This window comes from Stenella coeruleoalba, assembly GCF_951394435.1.
Source record: "Stenella coeruleoalba genome assembly, chromosome: 3".
Lineage (NCBI taxonomy): Eukaryota > Metazoa > Chordata > Mammalia > Artiodactyla > Delphinidae > Stenella > Stenella coeruleoalba.
This window is the reverse complement of record NC_137148.1, coordinates 13,313,574-13,332,568: the sequence shown is the minus strand read 5'-3', so window position 1 is coordinate 13,332,568 and position 18,995 is coordinate 13,313,574. Positions and strand designations below refer to the sequence as shown.

The following is an 18,995-nucleotide window of genomic DNA, read 5'->3' as shown; positions in this document are numbered from 1 at the left end:
TCACCGGTCCAAGCCCTGGTCTGGGAAGATCCCACATGCTGTGGAGCAACCAAGCCCATGAGCCACAACTACTGAGCCTGTGTGCCACAACTACTGAAGCCTGTGCACCTAGAGCCTGTGCTCTGCAACAAGAGAAACCACCGCAATGAGAAGTCCGCACACTGCAACAAAGAGTAGTCCCCACTCACTGCAACTAGAGAAACCCCGCGTGCAGAAATGAAGACCCAACACAGCCAAAAATAAATAAATAAATAAATTTATATTTTAAAAATACATATATAAATATATATAAATAAATAAATAAATATATATATATATATATATATATATATATATATATATATAAAATGACTGCAAATACATCAACATTCATCCCATGTAGTGGTAGAGTCAATGCCCCTACCTTCAAATCCAGATGACTCTGTGACCACTGTGACTAACAGAATATGGCAGAATAAATGCTGTGTTATTTCTGAGCCCAGAACTTAAACTGGCAGCTTCCACTCCTGTCTCTTGAAAGACTCTGGAACCCTGAACAGCCACATAAGGAGTCTGGTTACCCTGAAACCATCCTGCTAGAGAGGTCAGCTGTAGGCTCTCCAACTGACAGTCTAGCCATCCTAGGCAAAGTTTGGGCACACATTGTTTACCGTCTAGACTAGCCTATTCACCAGCTGAATACCACCAGTGACCTCAGTCCATGCCACATGGAGCAAAACAATTACAGTCGAGCCCTGTCCAAATGTCTGATTGGGGAAAAGAAACCCTGTGAAATAGGGCTTCCCTGGTGGCATAGTGGTTAAGAATCCACCTACCAATGCAGGGGACACAGGTTCGAGCCCTGGTCCAGGAAGATCCCACATGCTGCAGAACAACTACGCTCGTGCACCACAACTACTGAGCCTGCGCTCTAGAGCCCACGAGCCACAACTACTGAAGCCCACGTGCCTAGAGACCCGTGTTCCACAGCAAGAGAAGCCACCACAATGAGAAGCCCGTGCACCGCAACGAAGAGTAGCCCCTGCTCACTGCAACTAGAGAAAGCCTGCACACAGCAACGAAGACCCAACACAGCCAAAAATAAATAAATAAAATAAATAATTTTTTAAAAAACCTCTATATAAAACTGTGAAATACATTACAATGGCTGTTGTTTGAAGTAAATAAATGTAAAAGCAGAGCAATGACTTCCCCAGAGATGTCCACATCCTAATCCCCAGAACCTTGAACACGTTACTTTACATGGTAAAAAGGACTTTGCAGACATGATTAAGATCTAGAGATGGTACGATTATCCTGGTTTATCCAGGTGGATCCAAAGTCATCACAAAGGTCCTCATAAGAGAGAAGCTGAAGGATCAGAGTCAGAGGGACAGAGAGAGACAGAGGGAAATTTGAAGATGTTATGATGCTGGCTTTGAAGATGAAGGAAGAGGCTATGAACGAAGCTGGAAAAAACATGGAGTGGATTCTCCCCTAGAGATTCTGGAAGAAACACCTCCCTGCCAACACCTTGATTTTAGTCCTCTTGAGACCCAAGTAGGGCTTCTGACCTCCACGACTGTAAGATAATAGGTTTAGTGGTGATTTGTTACAATAGCAACAGGAAATAAATACAGTCAGTGTTAGGGTAGTTTGTTACACGATAATAGACAACCAGAACAACACAACTCTCCCTGCCATCACACCTCCCCGCATACCTATGTTCAAACAAATCTTTACCTTGCTAGTTCCTGTTCATCATTCAGACCCTCAGCTTAAATTTTTACTTGTAGGCATGTACTGAAGAATATATTCTCAGCATGTAGCATGTAATTTATTTCTGAGATTATATAATATCTGAGTCCCTACAAGATGAAAAGTTCCAGAAGGTGAGGTCTATTTGGCTCACCAAAGAATCCCCATTTCTGCATGTGCAATACCTGGCATTCTGTAAATATTCGATGTAAATGAATACAGAATGAATTAGAATATAAAAAATGTATTGGAGCAAAGGAAACTATACGCAAGACAAAAAGACAACCCTCAGAATGGGAGAAAATATTTGCAAATGAATCAATGGACAAAGGATTAATCTCCAAAATAATATATAAACAGCTCATGCAGCTCAATATTAAAAAAACAAACAACCCAATCCAAAAATGGGCAGGAGACCTAGATAGACATTTCTCTAAAGAAGACATACAGATGGCCAAGAAGCACATGAAAAGCTGCTTAACATCACTAATTAATAGAGAAATGCAAATCAAAACTACAATGAGGTATCACCTCACACCGGTTAGAATGGGCATCATCAGAAAATCTATAAACAACAAATGCTGGAGAGGGTGTGGAGAAAGGGAAACTTCTTGCACTGCTGGTGGGAATGTGAATTGGTTCAGCCACTATGGAGAACAGTATGGAGGTTCCTTAAAAAACTAAAAATAGAATTACCATATGACCCAGCAATCCCACTACCAGGCATATACCCTGAGAAAACCATAATTCAAAAAGACACATGCACCCCAATGTTCATTGCAGCACTGTTTACAATAGCCAGGTCATGGAAGCAACCTAAATGCCCATTGACAGATGAATGGATAAAGAAGATGTGGTACATATATACAATGGAATATTACTCAGCCATAAAAAGGAATGAAATTGGGTCATTTGTAGAGATGTGGATGTACCTAGAGGCTGTCATACAGAGTGAAGTAAATCAGAATGAGAAAAACAAATATCGTATATTAATGCATATATGTGGAATCTAGAGAAATGGTACAGAAGAACCAGTTTGCAGGGCAGAAATAGAGACACAGATGCAGAGAACAAACATATGGACACCAACGGGGGAAAGCGGGGGGGTCGGGGGGGGGGTGATGAGATGAACTGGGAGATTGGGATTGACATGTATACACGAATATGTTTAAAATAGATAACTAATAAGAACCTGCTCTATAAATAATAAAATAAAATTCAAAACAAACCCTACATTCACACATCATCAAAAAAAATAATGTATTGGAGCCTTAGTTTGTAAATGTAAATAAAGAAGAAAAACTGTTAGAAGTGTGTTCAACTAATGGAAAGAAGTTTTAAGAATAGAAAATTCTTTTAAAACTTATTACAAAATGTCCATGAAAGCAAGTGATGGCTGCCTAGATGGGGGCTGAATGCATATTTGAGCATCAGGGAGGAAAAAAATAGCAAGGTTGACCTTTACCCAAAAATATTAACCAACAGTGAAAAAAATCAAAGAACTGAATTTTTGATCATATCACATTCAGCAAAATTCCAAAACAAGAAAAAACTGACCAAAGAGACATTCACACCCTTACAGAAAAAGAATCAAATTGAATTTTCTATAAATTGCCTCTTTAACGTGGAAAAGTTGGACAATACTGGAAAACACAAAAAAGAAATCTACAGTTGTCCCTCAGTATCTGCAGGAGATTGGTTCCAGGAGTCTCCACATATACCAAAATTTACGGATGCTCAAGTCCCTTACATAAAACGGTATAGTATGTAATCTCTGATTCTCAGTGATAACCCTTGATGGTACCTTGAAATATGTCCCCTCACTCGTTTTCCTTTAAGAATATGATCCTAAGGACAATTGGGATCACATAAGAAATGATGCTTCATAATCTGCATTCTTCATAAATGTTTTCTTACATCATTAAACATTGTTTGCTAACATGTTTTTAATAGCTTAACAGGACTTTTACATACAAATGTCTCAATAAAATATTTTACCAACATGTTTATATTATAAAAGTTAAGAAACTAGAACTACAAATAACACTCAGACTTGTAGGGTAATTTCCTAGTGTGAAATTCCAAGATCAAAGTACGTATACATTTTTTAAGGCTCTCGATTCACATGTATCAGTGTTTTCTGATTGTGAGGTATAATAAAAGAAGTTCGAGAAATAAAATATGCTACGTGAAGATTAACAACATAGACTAACACATCAAAAGCTCTGAGAAGTCCAGCAATAAAAAAGAAACCTGCGATGAACTTAGCTTAATAGAAAGATAAATATTTTGAACAATATCAAGATATTTTCTACCCCATACGGCATGAACTACCCCATGAATGTGCTGGTGGTCTCCTTTAGCTTTATGACAACTTCTGTTTTTATGCTTTGAAAGGTTCTTCTACCCCAAGATCATAAAAGAAGTCATCTATATATAATTTGAACATTTAAATCTTTCATCCATCAAGAATTTATTTTGGCGTCAGGAACAACTTAGGTTCTCCATGTTCCTTTTTTTAAAATGAGAAGCTGATTTTCCTGTTAGGAATACTGACAAGGCTTATCTCTCTTATCCAACTATAATGCCATCTTTATCATATCCTAAATGGCCATAGATAACTCAATCTACCTTAAGCTCTCTGTTCCATTACACCAAGCTCCACCATACCACACTTCGTAAATATCTGTAAATGCAGAATATATTTTCGTGACACTAAGGAAATGGTACTTTCATGACGCGTTTCCAAAATTTTTCTTGGATATCCTCACATGCACATGTATTAATTCAACGAATGAGTTCCACATATAAGTAATTCAACATCCATACTGTGATACATATGTAATTGAACTGAATTCATCATGCACATATGGTTAGGTACGTATAGATGTTGGATTTTTTCTTCTAGGTTAAGAAAGTAGAATTTGGTCAAGTTTCAAAATTAAAATCATATTGGGGGACTTCCCTGGTGGTCCAGTGGTTCCGAACGCAGAGGACGTCGGTTCGATCCCCGGTGGGGCAACTAGGATCCCACATGCCGCGAGGCAACTAAGCCCACGTGCCACAACTAATAAGCTTGCATGTCACAACTGGAGAGAAGCCCGCACACTGAAACAAAGAGCCCGCACACCGCAACGAAAGAGCCCGCATGCCACAACTAAGACCTGATGCAGCCAAAAAATAAATATATATATTTTTTAAATCGTATGGGGATTTTCATAATAATTATGCTGAATTCATTTAGGGGAGACTTTTCCATACTAAGTCCTCCTGTCCCAGAACAAGGTTGGATATGGAACTTACGTAAAGTGACTGTGATTAAGCTGATGAAGCGAAACCAGCTAATATGCAGAGGGACTCACACTGAAATTTTTTTTTTTTTTTTTTTTTTGCAGTACGCGGGCCTCTCACTGTTGTGGCCTCTCCCGTTGTGGAGCACAGGCTCCGGACGCGCAGGCTTAGTGGCCATGGCTCACGGGCCCAGCCGCTCCGCGGCATGCGCGATCTTCCCGGACCGGGGCACGAACCCGTGTCCCCTGCACCGGCAGGCAGACTCTCAACCACTGCGCCACCAGGGAAGCTCATGAATATAATTTTTAAATTCAATCCGCATGACCAACACATGAAGTAGATAATATTATTATTCCTGGTTCACAGAGAAGAAAATTAAAGCTACGTAACTTGGGTCACATATATATGGGGAGTTACAAAATCACAAAATTTTTGTTGTACAGGTTTTTTTTCCCCTCTCATTCAGATTAAATGAAGAGTTCAATCTCCAACTTCATTTTCCACATATATCCATTAACCAGAATTTAGCTCTGTAAATCTCTGCGATTGGATGAATTCACTTCCCAATCTCCATCCTGACCAGTTCCAATCCAGCAAGACAAAACATCTGAACTTTATAGTTTCCTAGTTTCTAGGAAATAGAACATAGCTGGCAAAAGAGAATCTGAGGTCAAGGTTGGTTCTAGGATAATTCTTTTAAAAAAAGTAAAGAATAATATTGTTTTCTTTTTTAGGAATGGTTTTTCTAACATTTTCTTCATAACAAGTCAGTGAACCCAGAGAATAAGAGCACGTTTGTTAACTGGCCAATTCAGCCATATTTTGTGCCAATAAAATGAAACTTACTTCTCCAATTTCATCAGTTAAAGAACCACAGCCTCTAATTTGGTACTTTGAGATGTCAGTAAATGAAGAATTGAAACAATTCAATGTACTGAGGTTAAAAGAGATTAAAAAGGGATTTAATAAAATTAAGGTGGTGAGGGGAAAGAACATATTTTCCCCGTCCCTTAAAATTGAGGTTACAGGGAGGAGTGCTGAATAGCCCTAGAATTCTTAGATTTCTAAGTTTATTTCATTTGCTGATCTAAAATGTTAAAAAATTTTCTGTGAGAAACTGGTTGTTTATAGAGCTAGCATTCAGACAACTTAACCTTTTGGTTTAAAACAGTAAAGCATATGAAAACATAGAAACTGGACATATTTTCTGTTCTATCTTCCTTTCAACATGCCCATTCTGCTCTAAAAAGTTGTTTGTCGCTTTAACACAAAAGGCAGCTGAAAACACATTGATAGCAAATATTCCCAGGATGTGCCTCAAGTTTCCCTAAGCAATAGCATTACTCTTTTTTCTAAAAAGTAACTATGCTCCTCACATATTACTTTGGTTTTGCACAGCTTTTGTCGGTACGGTCTTTATGACTATAGTTGGAAAGTTAATCAAGAGGTCTACTCCTCCTTAAAATCTTGACTAACAACCCAGTCATTCATTCAATAAACATGTATTAAATGTTTATTACATGTCAAATACTGTGGTAGCCGCAGGGTATATACAAAGCTGGATAAAACATAGTTCTTTCCTCAAAGAAGTTCAAGCTAGTGCAGGAAGGACACCATGGAGGTATGAATTGAAGCAATACAAAATTCTTATGCAGTTGGCATCTCAGTTGAGCTGTAGTTTATTACTCGTCACTGCTACGGTGCATGCATGTCTGAGCATATCTGGAGATCTGATGGGGCAGCCCAACAAAGGTGATAGGCTTGGTTGCTGAGTAGTAGAAAAATCTTAGTAGCAAATGAAATTTCATACTATAAGAACATATGTATAGAGCAATGATTTATAATATAAAATACTATAAATTGGTAAAATCAGTGTGTACTGTGATTTTAAGACATACTTTTACCCCTGCTCTAACTTTCCTCAAAGTAAGCCCACAGCAGCAGGAACCCTTTGCTTGATTCCCAGATTTCTGTCTTGAATATATTTCTCCAATAAAAGGCCCCAGACTCGTTGGGGCATGACTTATTCTGTGTCTTGGGCAGAAGAAAAGAAAATAGGATGGACATTCTTTTGTGGCCAGAAAGCAAGGATGGTTTTATAGCCTGAAGGACAGGGCTGCAAGGGCAAAGGAGATGCTTAAAGGTTTTTCACAGAAGTTGTGAAAAGCCAAAGATCAAAAAGAGAATAATACTTATTAATAATCAGAACAAAGTGAGTTTGTAATTAGAGTCAAAAGAGAAAAGGTAATATAAGTTGCATAAGTCACTATAAGTTATATAAAATACTGTTATATACAACAGAAGATAAACATAATAGAATACTTAAATTTGGACTAATGTTAATGGTAAGGGAGTGTTCGCTGATGGATTCTTTAGAAGTTGGCTTTAGCTGTATCTGTGTAAGGCGAGTGACTACAAAGAAGGCAAGAGAACAGTCTCAAAAGTGAGTCCATCACTGATTTCTATAGGAAATTCCCTCCCTCCAAGAATTTTGTGAGTTTAGTAAAGACTGACTAGCGATTTTCAGGGATTCAGGACAGCGTCACTTTGGGCACCACTAACCCACAAGTTGTTGGAGTATCTCCCCAGTTCCACTATTTCTTCTTCTTCCCATCATCTCCCTCTTCCCTGCCCTGGATTCCCCCTGTGTCTCCTTCCTCTGAAGCTCAGAATCTCTACTGTGCAGAGGAATCTAGCTTTCTAAAGCCCACATCGGGAAACTCACTCAAACACATGCAGTTATTTGGAAGAACAAATGTCCTCACCCCACCCTGGAAGGCAGTAGCGGTTCTAAACAGCTGAAAACTCCCCTGTTATATTTATAATTTTTGACTGTATTACTATCTGCTTCCCGCAGACTGCATCCTTATAACAATTCTTCAATCGCCTCTTAATGATCACAAAGAATTTCTAAATTACTTGTATATTATTCCCTCCATAATGTGAGTTTTCTATATTTTTTTGGAATACATAGAATGTAAAGGAATGTCCTTTACAACTCAAGTGCTTTTCTCTCATTTATTAATCAGCCTAACAGCCTTGGGAAGTCAGGGACTTCCTGAGGAAGTTAGTTTATCCTCAGGAAGTTATTTCCTGGTCAAAGAGGAAGTAAACAGACATGTTAACCCGAGTTTTAAGGTCAGATTCTGTCCATGACTGTAAAGGGCAAATATTTCCAACATCAGGATATTTGTCCTAAAACGTTGGTTCCCAACTTCCTCCATATTCTTTCTTTGCCTGAGATGAGCTCAGAAGTTGGTTACTGAGTGTAAAACCTTCCAAAGAACCCAAAGAAAGATGGTGGGTGTACAGTGTCACAGAACGATAGCCTATTTGTCACTGACAACCCCAATTATATGGGATCCACGGAAAACCTAATACAAAGAGTGTGCAGCCACTCCGTAACTAACCGTTTTAGTGAAAGAGTAGCGTTCAACGCACTTTTTGACCTTATTCAATGTTGCCAGAGAAAGGTCTGTTTGGAAGCCTCCCTTCCCCCCATGTAAGCCCAAATGGATTTTTCGTCACAATCTAACATGCCATGCTGCATCACCCTCTCCATCCTCCACCTTCTACCCACACGGCAAAAGCCAAGTCCCGGGCTCCCAGGATGCCTTTCCCAACTCCTCCAGCTATAGCACTTCTTCAGATCACTTGTTGGGACACAATCCCATACTACCCCAAACTACTATTTAACTGTTTCATAGGTGTTTATTTCCCCCAGTAATTGTGAAAGTTCTGGAAGCAGTGGATCTTGTCATAAAATCAAATTCCTCAGGGAACCAAAACAGCGACTAGCAATATTGTGAAGGATGATGGTTTATGGCGTTAGAGGATGACGGAGACTCAAGAGCTGCAGGTTGGATGCCTCACTTAAATCCATTAAACCCAGAGTTAGTTTTGAAACTTCTTCAGGTAGAAGAAGGGTAGGGATCATTCTCTGTGCTACCAGTTGGTGACTAACATACATTTTGTAGCCCCCAATCAGTGCCTAAACAAATGTATTTGAACCTAGATTACATCCTTTTATAAATTTCCATCTAGTGAAATTACTGATATCTTAAGAATGATCCAAGCTTTTATTACAAACACACTTAGCTGTACTTAGATGAATCAGAATGTCTATATTTGAAATATATTGATTATTTGAGTGCTTTTTTACAAGTTACAAGATGTAGGTGAAGGAAATAAACATAGAATTTTGCACATGAGATTAGAATACTGAAGATCTGAGAAACTCTGGCTGTCTCAAGTATTACTTTAAAATGTCCTTAAACACACACACACACACACACACACACACCACATATACACACTCACAGAGAAACGTAATTTCCTTCTGAGACTCTTAAATGACATTTTTGCCATTCTGGATAATTCATTTGGGAAGATAACTCCCTCAAGAAATTAAACTTATTTCTTGAGTCTGAGATGGTATTTATCATTTCAATGTACATTTCTAGGCTCACATAACCACTTTCTGGATATTGAGTTGATGAGGTTGCCTCTGCTTAAACTAACCCTCAGAGGCAAATGTGACTTCCTTATTAAATTGGGCACATTGAATCTATAAAATGTTCAAATCGCCAATGTAATGGGCGCAGCTTTTCAAAAGTCACCTAAGTTACAATTAAGCAGTCGCTTCAACCATAAAGGAAATTTGATCAGGAGGCAGTAAGGTGCTAATTTAATTACCAAAACACATTAAGCTTCAAAGCTAAAGCCTTGCAAAGCATTCCTAAATGATCCTGAAATTTTAGAGATAGTTAAGTTTAAAATTGAATTTTTAAAGGCAAAACAAAGCTCTATAATAATCGGTCATCACCTTCCTCATATACTGAATAAAAGTTCCTAAACACCAGTTTTTGATTTTGGAATCTCTTCCTCCCCATAAGGTCCTCCACCCTACCTTCCAATTTGGATAAATGTCATTTTATAACTATTTTATTTATTTATTTATTTATTTTTATCTGTGCCGCACAGCATGTAGATCTTACTTCCATGTCCAAGGGGCGAACACGCGCCCCCTGCAGTGAAAGCGCAGAGTCAACCATTGGACCGCCAGGGAAGTCGTCCCTTTATAACTATTTCAAAAGAGATTTCTTCAGCATCATTTTCTTTCTCCAGTTCTTTATATTCCTCTTCCTATGTTATCTATTTGCTCTTGTGTCATAGATAGAATTTCATTCAACTGTAATAGACTGCTTCAAGGTACATTTCCAGTCTTCCAAGGCACATGGTCTGAGATTGGTATCTACCACTTGTGTGCATTTCCAATTTAAGAATAATTCCATCGCTCAGTTTTAAAGGGAAAACAAGCAAAACAACTATTCAGTACTTTTATATTACATACACTATAGACCCCATATCATGATTAACTGACATATCAGCTTCAAACCCTAACTCTGTCCGGTGCAGTCTGTTAAGGGCACAGTTCTGGTAACCAGAAAACTAAGCCTTCAACAGTGCCGTATAAAAGCAACTTGGAATCTTGACTTTTGCTTTCTATAACTAAGGATTTGAAGTCATTTTCTAGACTATACATGGACACAAAAGTGTTTCCATGCAGAATGTCAGCCATCTAGACATGATTATGAGTTGGCTTTTGAAAAGGTACTTCTCATAAGTACTTTCAAAATATACTTTTTTTTTTTTTTGGCGGTACGCGGGCCTCTCACTGTTGTGGCCTCTCCCCTTGCGGAGCACAGGCTCCGGACGCGCAGGCTCAGCGGCCATGGTTCACGGGCGCAGCCGCTCCGCGGCATGTGGGATCTTCCCGGACCGGGGCACGAATCCGCGTCCCCTGCATCGGCAGGCAGACTCTCAACCACTGCGCCACCAGGGAAGCCCTCAAAATATACTTTGATATAAACTTATAACAATGACTAGTGTGAAATTCTCATTATTTTTTGCATGACAATTACAAAACAAGCATTAAGAATAAATCTTAGCACTCAGCACTCAAAGCCTATCTTTGCTACCCAGCAGTTTTACATGACTTTGGGCCACCCTGATTCTTCCCAGTCTCCCTGTTTTCATCTGCCAAATGGAAACATTTATGCCTACGTCACAAGAGAAGTATGACGATGAAACAAAGATGAATGCAATAATGCTCATGAAAGTACTAGCAAGAGCCTGAAATAAGTGTCCGAGAAATGTCTGTTGAATTTGTTGGATAGTCAAAAAGGCTTTTTGGGAAACAGAATCTACCTTGAGTTAAAAGCATCATCTTTCTCTTCCTGAGTGATTCATGTGAATTTTGTCTGAGGAGTACATTCAAGAAGTAAAAAGATAACATAAGACAAAGAGAATAAAAGCAAAGCCAAATGCCTGGACATTTTCAAAATAACTCCATTTGGAATTGGTCGCATTTGGGCACCGAAAACATGAGAACCCAGGACTGTATAAATAAACTGGTGATTGTAGGTTCACGGAAAGAACATCACCGCAAATTCTTCCTAAATAACTCATTTCAGATGAAACATTTTAAAATGAACTTCTTTCAGGGAGTTAACTAAATGGGCAATTTCACAAAGCAACGTTATGCAAATCTACTAAAAGGCTATTTTATAATCCTGAGCTGACAACGGTAGTGTCTCCATCTCTGGAAGCGAATCTACTCAAGTAGGTTGAGATCCTTTTGCCATTTGAAGCAGCTCCCCTCCTCCCACCGGAAGGACTGATCTATTGGGGCTCAACAATCTTTCTCACACTCTTCCAAACAGCCTGCTTCAGCTTTGCAACCAGCTCAAAATAGGCAGCAAGAGATCAGGTGCACAAATGAGAGATAAATAGCTTCATGCTCCAAAGGCAAAAGCTTTTTTGAAAGGTTATGCTTTTTTCTTGGGCTTCCCTGGTGGCGCAGTGGTTGAGAGTCCGCGTGCCGATGCAGGGGACACGGGTTCATGCCCCGGTCCGGGAAGATCCCACATGCTGCGGAGCGGCTGGGCCCGTGAGCCACGGCCGCAGGGCCTGCATGTCCGGAGCTTTTTTCTAATTGGACCATCTTTCACCAAAACATTACTGTGTCAGACTCCTGCTTGACAATGTACTAGATGTGTAATCTTGAGCAAATCTCTTCAGTTCTCTGTGCCACAGGAATTTCTTTGTAGAATGACTGCAGTAGATCAGAAGATTGCCAAGAATTTTTGTAGCTCTAAAAACTCTCGGATTCCACGGCTGTCCGGCTTGATAACCAACATGTATAAACAGCCATCACACCTATAAATTGTGTTGTCCATGAGTTCAGTATCTAAACTTGAATGTGATTAAAGAGCAGCTGAGTGAAGCTGACTCTTCATCAGCCAACTGCATTTGGCCTTTGAACTAACCACTTCATTTTCCCCCAGCTCAAGAGAAGGCTGAGTTGTTGAGATGCCACCCTTAAAGCCACACCCTCATGCCTCACCTCGCCCATTCCACGAAAGAAGCCCAAGCTCAGCTTCTTATTTCTAGGAAGCTTCGTCATGATCTAACCTAATCCAGCCGATTCTGCTCACAGCTGGACATGACTTTCAAAGAGCTGAAGGTCAAAGGCCATTCTTGCCAGTACAAGAGAAAACACCCTGTGGGTGAGAAAGACAGAAACAAATGGAAGAGAAAGAATAGTAATACAACTGGAAAGAATGAAGCTATGGTGTATGATGTTAGAATGCAGATTTTGTTGAGAGAAAACGGAAAATTCTCCAGCTTTCTACACTTGAACCCAAACCCCCTACAGTATCAGGAAACCAGGAACTTCAACTGTCACAAGAAATATAATGGATCTTAAAGAAAGCCTATATCGTATCAGAGAGAAAGCACTGCAGGCTGCCAATTCCTTGAAAGGGGTGTGGCTTTAGAGTCACAAATTAAGACTCATGAAAGTTTTGCATGAGATTTTGGAACAGAACACTACCATCAGGTAAAAAATGCCATTCTCTTTTGGATTAAAATCAAATTGTATCATCATCTGGGCCCACCATCCTAGGGGAATAGCCTTATGACCCAAAGTGGATCATGGGTGGATCCGCTGCAATTGGGATCGCTGCAATTTGAGATAGACAGCAAAGACATAAGCCCTTAGCAAAGAATCCGACTTGGAGTGATGCTAACATGTTTAAAACCTGAGCTGAGGTTAACAACTATCCAAGAAAAGCTAAAAACTTAATTAATTAATTAAAAGGTTGGGAAATCTGTGGGTCTATAATCTCTCCCGCCTTCCAGAGCTTCATGGGCGAATATGTACATACAATAGGTCAACTCTGACAGGGTACCACACGCTGGGCTATGAACCCTCCTGGTCCAGGGATTTGTAATCATGGCTTTCAGGCCAGTTCTGGCCCCAAGGCCAGAGCATCTCAGGAGAAGCTTCCAGCCTCCAGCCCTGCACTTTGTACTGGCCAAGACTCAGCCTCTCACCTCTCAGAGTTGGGAGGCAGCATATTAAAAGATTGGTTTGTGATGGTTTAGATATAAGTCTGAAGGTCAGGCAGCGGCCCCCCAAAACCCTTTTTCATGTGTAAAATTCAATGAGTTTTAGTAAATTTACTGAGCTGTGTAACTATCACCACAATCCAATTTTAGAACATTGTCATCTCCCCCATAAGACAGCTCATCACCGTTCCTGCTGCCAGCCCCAGGCCAGTGCATGTTGTATGTCCTTCCCTTCCCTCCACTCCCAGGTCCTCAGTTTATTTCCCAGCATACGTTGCATAGAGTGGTTACCCACATGTTTCCCAGTTATAGATGGTGCCTGGGCCATCAGCTACCCTGTGGAGGTTGGACACAAATGCACACGTGTGCACACACACAGGCACACACACACACCACCCAGGGAGCTGATACAACACCTCCTCATCCAGCCCATCAGGGAGAAGTCCAACATTGCTCCAAATGCTTCCATCCCAGCTGTTACAGGCATGGTCACGGTTTTCAAAAGCTGCAGGAAAACTGAATATTACCCTCCACAAAAGATATCATGTTTAGAACTCAGTATCACGCAGACCCTTAAACTGAGGATCCTCCCTGTGCTTCTTGAAGGCAATACCCAGGAATTCAGAGGCAAAAAATCATAAGAAGATCAAAGAACTGAAGAAAATAACCATAATCATACAGCTTCCAGAAAGTCAGGCACACAACTTACCCAATACGCTTTTTAATAGCAAAGGTTAAATGCAGTCCTAGAAAACAGTGGAAAGAGAATCAAAGAAGCATTTTTAAATGTGCTCTTGTTTAGCGTGTGTAAGAAATCTGTGTCCACCTTCTGTTTTCAGTGTGTTGCATACAGTGGTTACCTAGGTGTTTTCCGGTAGGAGGAACCGTTAATGCCATCAGGTAAATCCACCTTGTGGAGGTCAGAATATGTGATGTCCTGACTGCTCGTTCTCAGAGGTGGACCTGGGATCTGTCACCGGTGCACTGAGAAACTGAGCACTGTCTATTATGCTTCTATCTGGAAAAAACTAGACCCATAATATGAGACCATTCTGTGGCAAACAACCCTGAAACACATTTTAATGTAACTAATACCCACATCAAATTCATTTTTTAATATTTTAAAATTTTCACTGATTGGAAAACAGTGGCAAAATGGATTCATGCAAATAAATAGCCAAACAACACATTCTTTAAAAATTTTTTTAGATAAGCAAAAAATGGATAGCATCTTTCATAACGACGAGGTTCTTCCACTTACGAGTTTGGAAAAAACTCCGTATCAACTTAGCCCAGTTGCTAAAAATTCTGTTTCATATGAACATCACACATTTTCCCATTTTTCTCTCCTGAAAATGTACTGTGACCAAATGTATGAAACATTGACAGGGCCTACACCAAAAGGATCTTCCTAAGAAAATGGCAAAACAAAAATGAAAAATTTTTTCATAGTTATATAGTTTTTTTTTGAAGCATAAAAGCAGACTTTTTTTTTTTTTTTTTTTTTTTTTTTTTTTGCGGTACGCGGGCCTCTCGCTGTTCTGGCCTCTCCCGTTGCGGAGCACAGGCTCCAGACGCGCAGGCTCAGAGGCCGTGGCTCAGGGGCCCAGCCGCTCCGTGGCACGTGGGATCTTCCCGGACCGGGGCACGAAGCCGTTTCCCCTGTATCGGCAGGCAGGCTCTCAACCACTGCGCCACCAGGGAAGCCCCAGACATTTTTAAAATGCATGAAATCCCATGGCCCCTTCCCCCAACCTTTGCAACAGAGCTCATATATTTTTGTATCTTCTATTTTTGAAAAGGAGAAAAAATATTAAGAGAACTTAAATCCGGATAGGGAAACCCGGAAGAATTATTTCACATACTTTTAACTTTCTATTTTCACAGCCACTCAAATTAGACAAATTACTGTGACAAGTGTGACTGTAAAATAATGATGGAAAGAAGTGATAATTTTACAAAACATAGACTTCTGATTAGAGCAGATCATAAATCAATTAAATTGAAGTGATTTCCACTCTGGCTTTTAAGAATCAAAGCAAAGGTCTAAAAATCAATTTACCCGATTTGCACATTACCTTAACTGAATTTCAAGAATGATCTAATCCCCATATTTGAATGAACAGGCACAAACTTGACAAAGCTGGATTGCTACCTGATTCTTCACTCCATTAAGGAGAACACCCCCATCTGTTTGCCACAGAATGCCGGTAAAAACAACGCTAAGGCACAAAACACAAGGGAATACAATCCAGTTGTAAAAGCTATTTATCTGTCAGTCTGGGGATAATTAACCCAGAGGAGATAATTCTTATTTGAAACACACCAAGTCAAAGACTACCCAAAGAGAAGATACACACAACAGAAGTAAAGCATCATCATTAATGCATACCCTGTAGTGCAGATCAAGAGCAATCAAACAACTGACATGACCAACACCAGGCTCTGAGTGCGTGTCCCGATATTACAAGCAGCAGAAATTAAGCCTCTGAAACAAAGACTGGAAACGGTGTTTCCACAACACCCTGCACACTAGGAAAGCAGGCTCTACACAGTGCCGTGAGAAAATCGGCTGACACCTCACAAGTCTTTCATGATAAACGGCATTCGCGTCTTCCATGGACCTTCATTCAACAATGCGTTTAGAAAGAACTCTTCTTCAGAAAAGAAGTCATTGAAATGTGTTTCACCTTAAAATAAAAGGAGCCGATTCCATAATTGGGTCAACTTTCCACTAAATAACTACAATAGAAACAATGATTTCCACACTCAAACGAGTAAGTAATAACTGAAAAGCTTCTCAACTATTGGGAAGCAATTAAATTCCAACATGTGCTACTACATATAGTCAAATTCTTTATCAAGAATATCAGTGCAACCAATCTTTGTTCTGACAAGCAGGACTTTTCACTTACTCTTGAAAGAATCAAACAAACCTCTTTTCCTACTCCCCAGGTAGTGGGAATAGTTCAAGTTCTACAAATCCCATGACTATGACCTTCCCGTTATCAAAATCCTGAATTCCAGGTGTGCCTATTTTGAAAGTTCTTGCAGGAACTTTCAACTGCAGCATAAATATTTTACAATCATAATGTTTTTCATACTGAAAAACAAGATATGTCATTCATAAACACTTCCCAAAAGTCAGCCTGTTATATTTTCACAAAATAACAGCATTTACCTTAAACCACATCAAAACAACTTTAGTAGATGGTGACAGCAATGCAACAAAAAAGAAACCTGGGAAAACCTTGGCCTTCTCATATTTAAGAATCTCATATGCTTCCACTCAGTAGAACAAAACTGAAACTCACACCTTTTACGTGTCTTCCAAACACAGCCAGCACTGTGACCAGAGGGCAAGAGATAATGAAGAGCAGATGCCTACCTTCACTGGTAGCCACATTCTTCTGGGCTTGGGTCGGCGTGTGATCTGTACTTGAACTCACGTCGGATGAGATGCTTGAGCTGCCTTTGCCTAGAGAAAACAGGAACGAGCAGCTTTTGAGTTTTGTAATTTCAGCACTGGACCGTGCCTTCCACTCCATCCCTTACCAAGCCATATCACTTGTTTCCAAGAAAGAAGCCATAATACCAAGAAAGGAGTTCATTAGGTTCCTTGCCTTAGGCATTAAATATCTTTTGGGAAATATCTGACCCATGTCATAGTAGAACTAAAGCCCTATTATAATATGGCTTGACTATAAATTCAGACAAGATTATAAAACATAGTCAAATATGATAACGTAATCTTGTTTTGGCATACATGTGGATAAGAAAGTCCATGTGGGAAACACATCTACAGTATTAAGTTTTTCTTTGCAACTATACGTTTCCTAATAAAGGCTAAAGACAAATCTAAGAATGAGGCATTAGCCAAGGAGCGAGAGCCTGCTGGCTCCAAACAGCTGCATCACCTTAAAAAACAAATTCCCTGCTTTAATGGGTTCTTCATTAAAACAAACAAAACCAAAAAAAACCCACTTTGTTTTTCTAATGCAGGACTTCTCAAATGGGGGTGCCTCTCCCTCAAGTGGACATCTGGTAATGACTGGTGGTATTTTTAATTGTCACAACTGGGGAAGGTGTGCTACTGGGTTCCAGTGGGTAGAGGCCAGGGATGCTGCTCCACATCTTACAGCGTATACAACGGCACCTCACAAGAAAGAATTATGCAGCCCAGAACATCAATTTGCTGAAGTTGAGAAACCCTGGTCTAAATAACCTCACCTCAGCTCACAACTGAGTTTCTACTCTTCTAAATTTTAATTTGAACATATACATTAATATTGCAGACATTCTGCAAATGCACATGAAAGTCTACAAATATGAACCACACTCACTGCCTCAGGAGGGAAGTGCCAATGACCATGGTGGACAGCATTCTAAGATGATCCCCATGGTACCTGCTACAGGCTGAATGTTTATGTTCCCTAAAACTCATATCTTAAAACCTAATCCCCAATGCCATGGTATTAGGAGGTGATTAGCCTTTGGAGGTGATTAGGTCATAAGGGTGGAGCCCTCATCAATGGGATTAGTGCCCTTATTGAAGAGACCCCAGAGAGCTCCCTTGCCCCTTCTACCATGAGGACACAGGGAAAATATGGCCGTCTATGAACCAGGAAGCAGGTCCTCACCAGACACCTTGATCTCAAACTTTTCAGCCTCCAAAACTGTGAGAATGAAATATCTGTTGTTATAAGCCACCTAGTCTATGGTATTTTGTTGTAGCAACCTGGACAGGCTAAGCCAGTGTCCATGCCCTTGGTAACCTGCTCCCCTTGAGTATGGATAGAACTTGCAATTTGCCACTAAGCAACAGGACATGGCAATGGTGAGAGGATTTTGCCAACGTAATTAAGTTTCCTATAGCATTAACTTTAATCAAAAGGGTGATTATCCTGGGTGGGCCTGACCTAAATATATAAGTAAACCCTTTTAAAGAGCCTAGAGGAGAGAGATCCTTCCTACTGGTCTTGAAGAAGCAAACCACCATGAGTTCCACAACTGCAAGGAAATGAATTCTACCAATCCCACATGAGCAGGGAAGAAGACCCCAACCTCACATGAGAAAGCAGCTCTGGTCAACACCTTGCCTGCAGCTTCGCAAGATCCTGAACAAAAGACCCAGCTGATCCAAGCCCAGAATCGCGACCCAAGGAAACAGTGAAATAATAGATATCTTGCAGTAAGCTGCTGCTAAATTCATGGTAATTTGTTACACAGCAATAGAAAACTAAAACAGTCACCAACCAATTACATCCCAGATGAACTCTTTTCACACCCCAAGTTATGATCTAAACTCTTCCATTAAGCTGAGAAACACTGTTTTCCAACAGTCTTCCCGGCATAGTGTACACACCCCAGTTATGTAGAGTGAGTTTATAGTCTATAAAAAGGACAAACTAGAAAAGCACAAATGGGCTTCAATTGAAAGAGCTTCAGGATTTTGTTTGCTAATGTTGAGAGTAATGGAACAATCCAAGTTCATGGGTGATATCACCAGAGCTGTGAAGTTCAATGGCTGTTGCTTCTCACCACTGCTCATT

The 18,995-nt window shown here is 40.1% G+C and overlaps 1 protein-coding gene across 2 annotated transcripts in view; it reads right to left on the bottom strand.

Moving 5' to 3' along the window:
* Positions 1 to 18,995, bottom strand: part of FBXL7 (F-box and leucine rich repeat protein 7) — a 417,980-nt gene that overhangs the window by 285,595 nt on the left and 113,390 nt on the right. For both annotated transcript variants that reach the window (XM_079918741.1, XM_079918742.1), the window contains one exon: positions 16,832 to 16,921. In XM_079918741.1, coding sequence (XP_079774867.1) covers positions 16,832 to 16,921 — 90 coding nt within the window. The remainder of the gene's footprint in view (positions 1 to 16,831; positions 16,922 to 18,995) is intronic.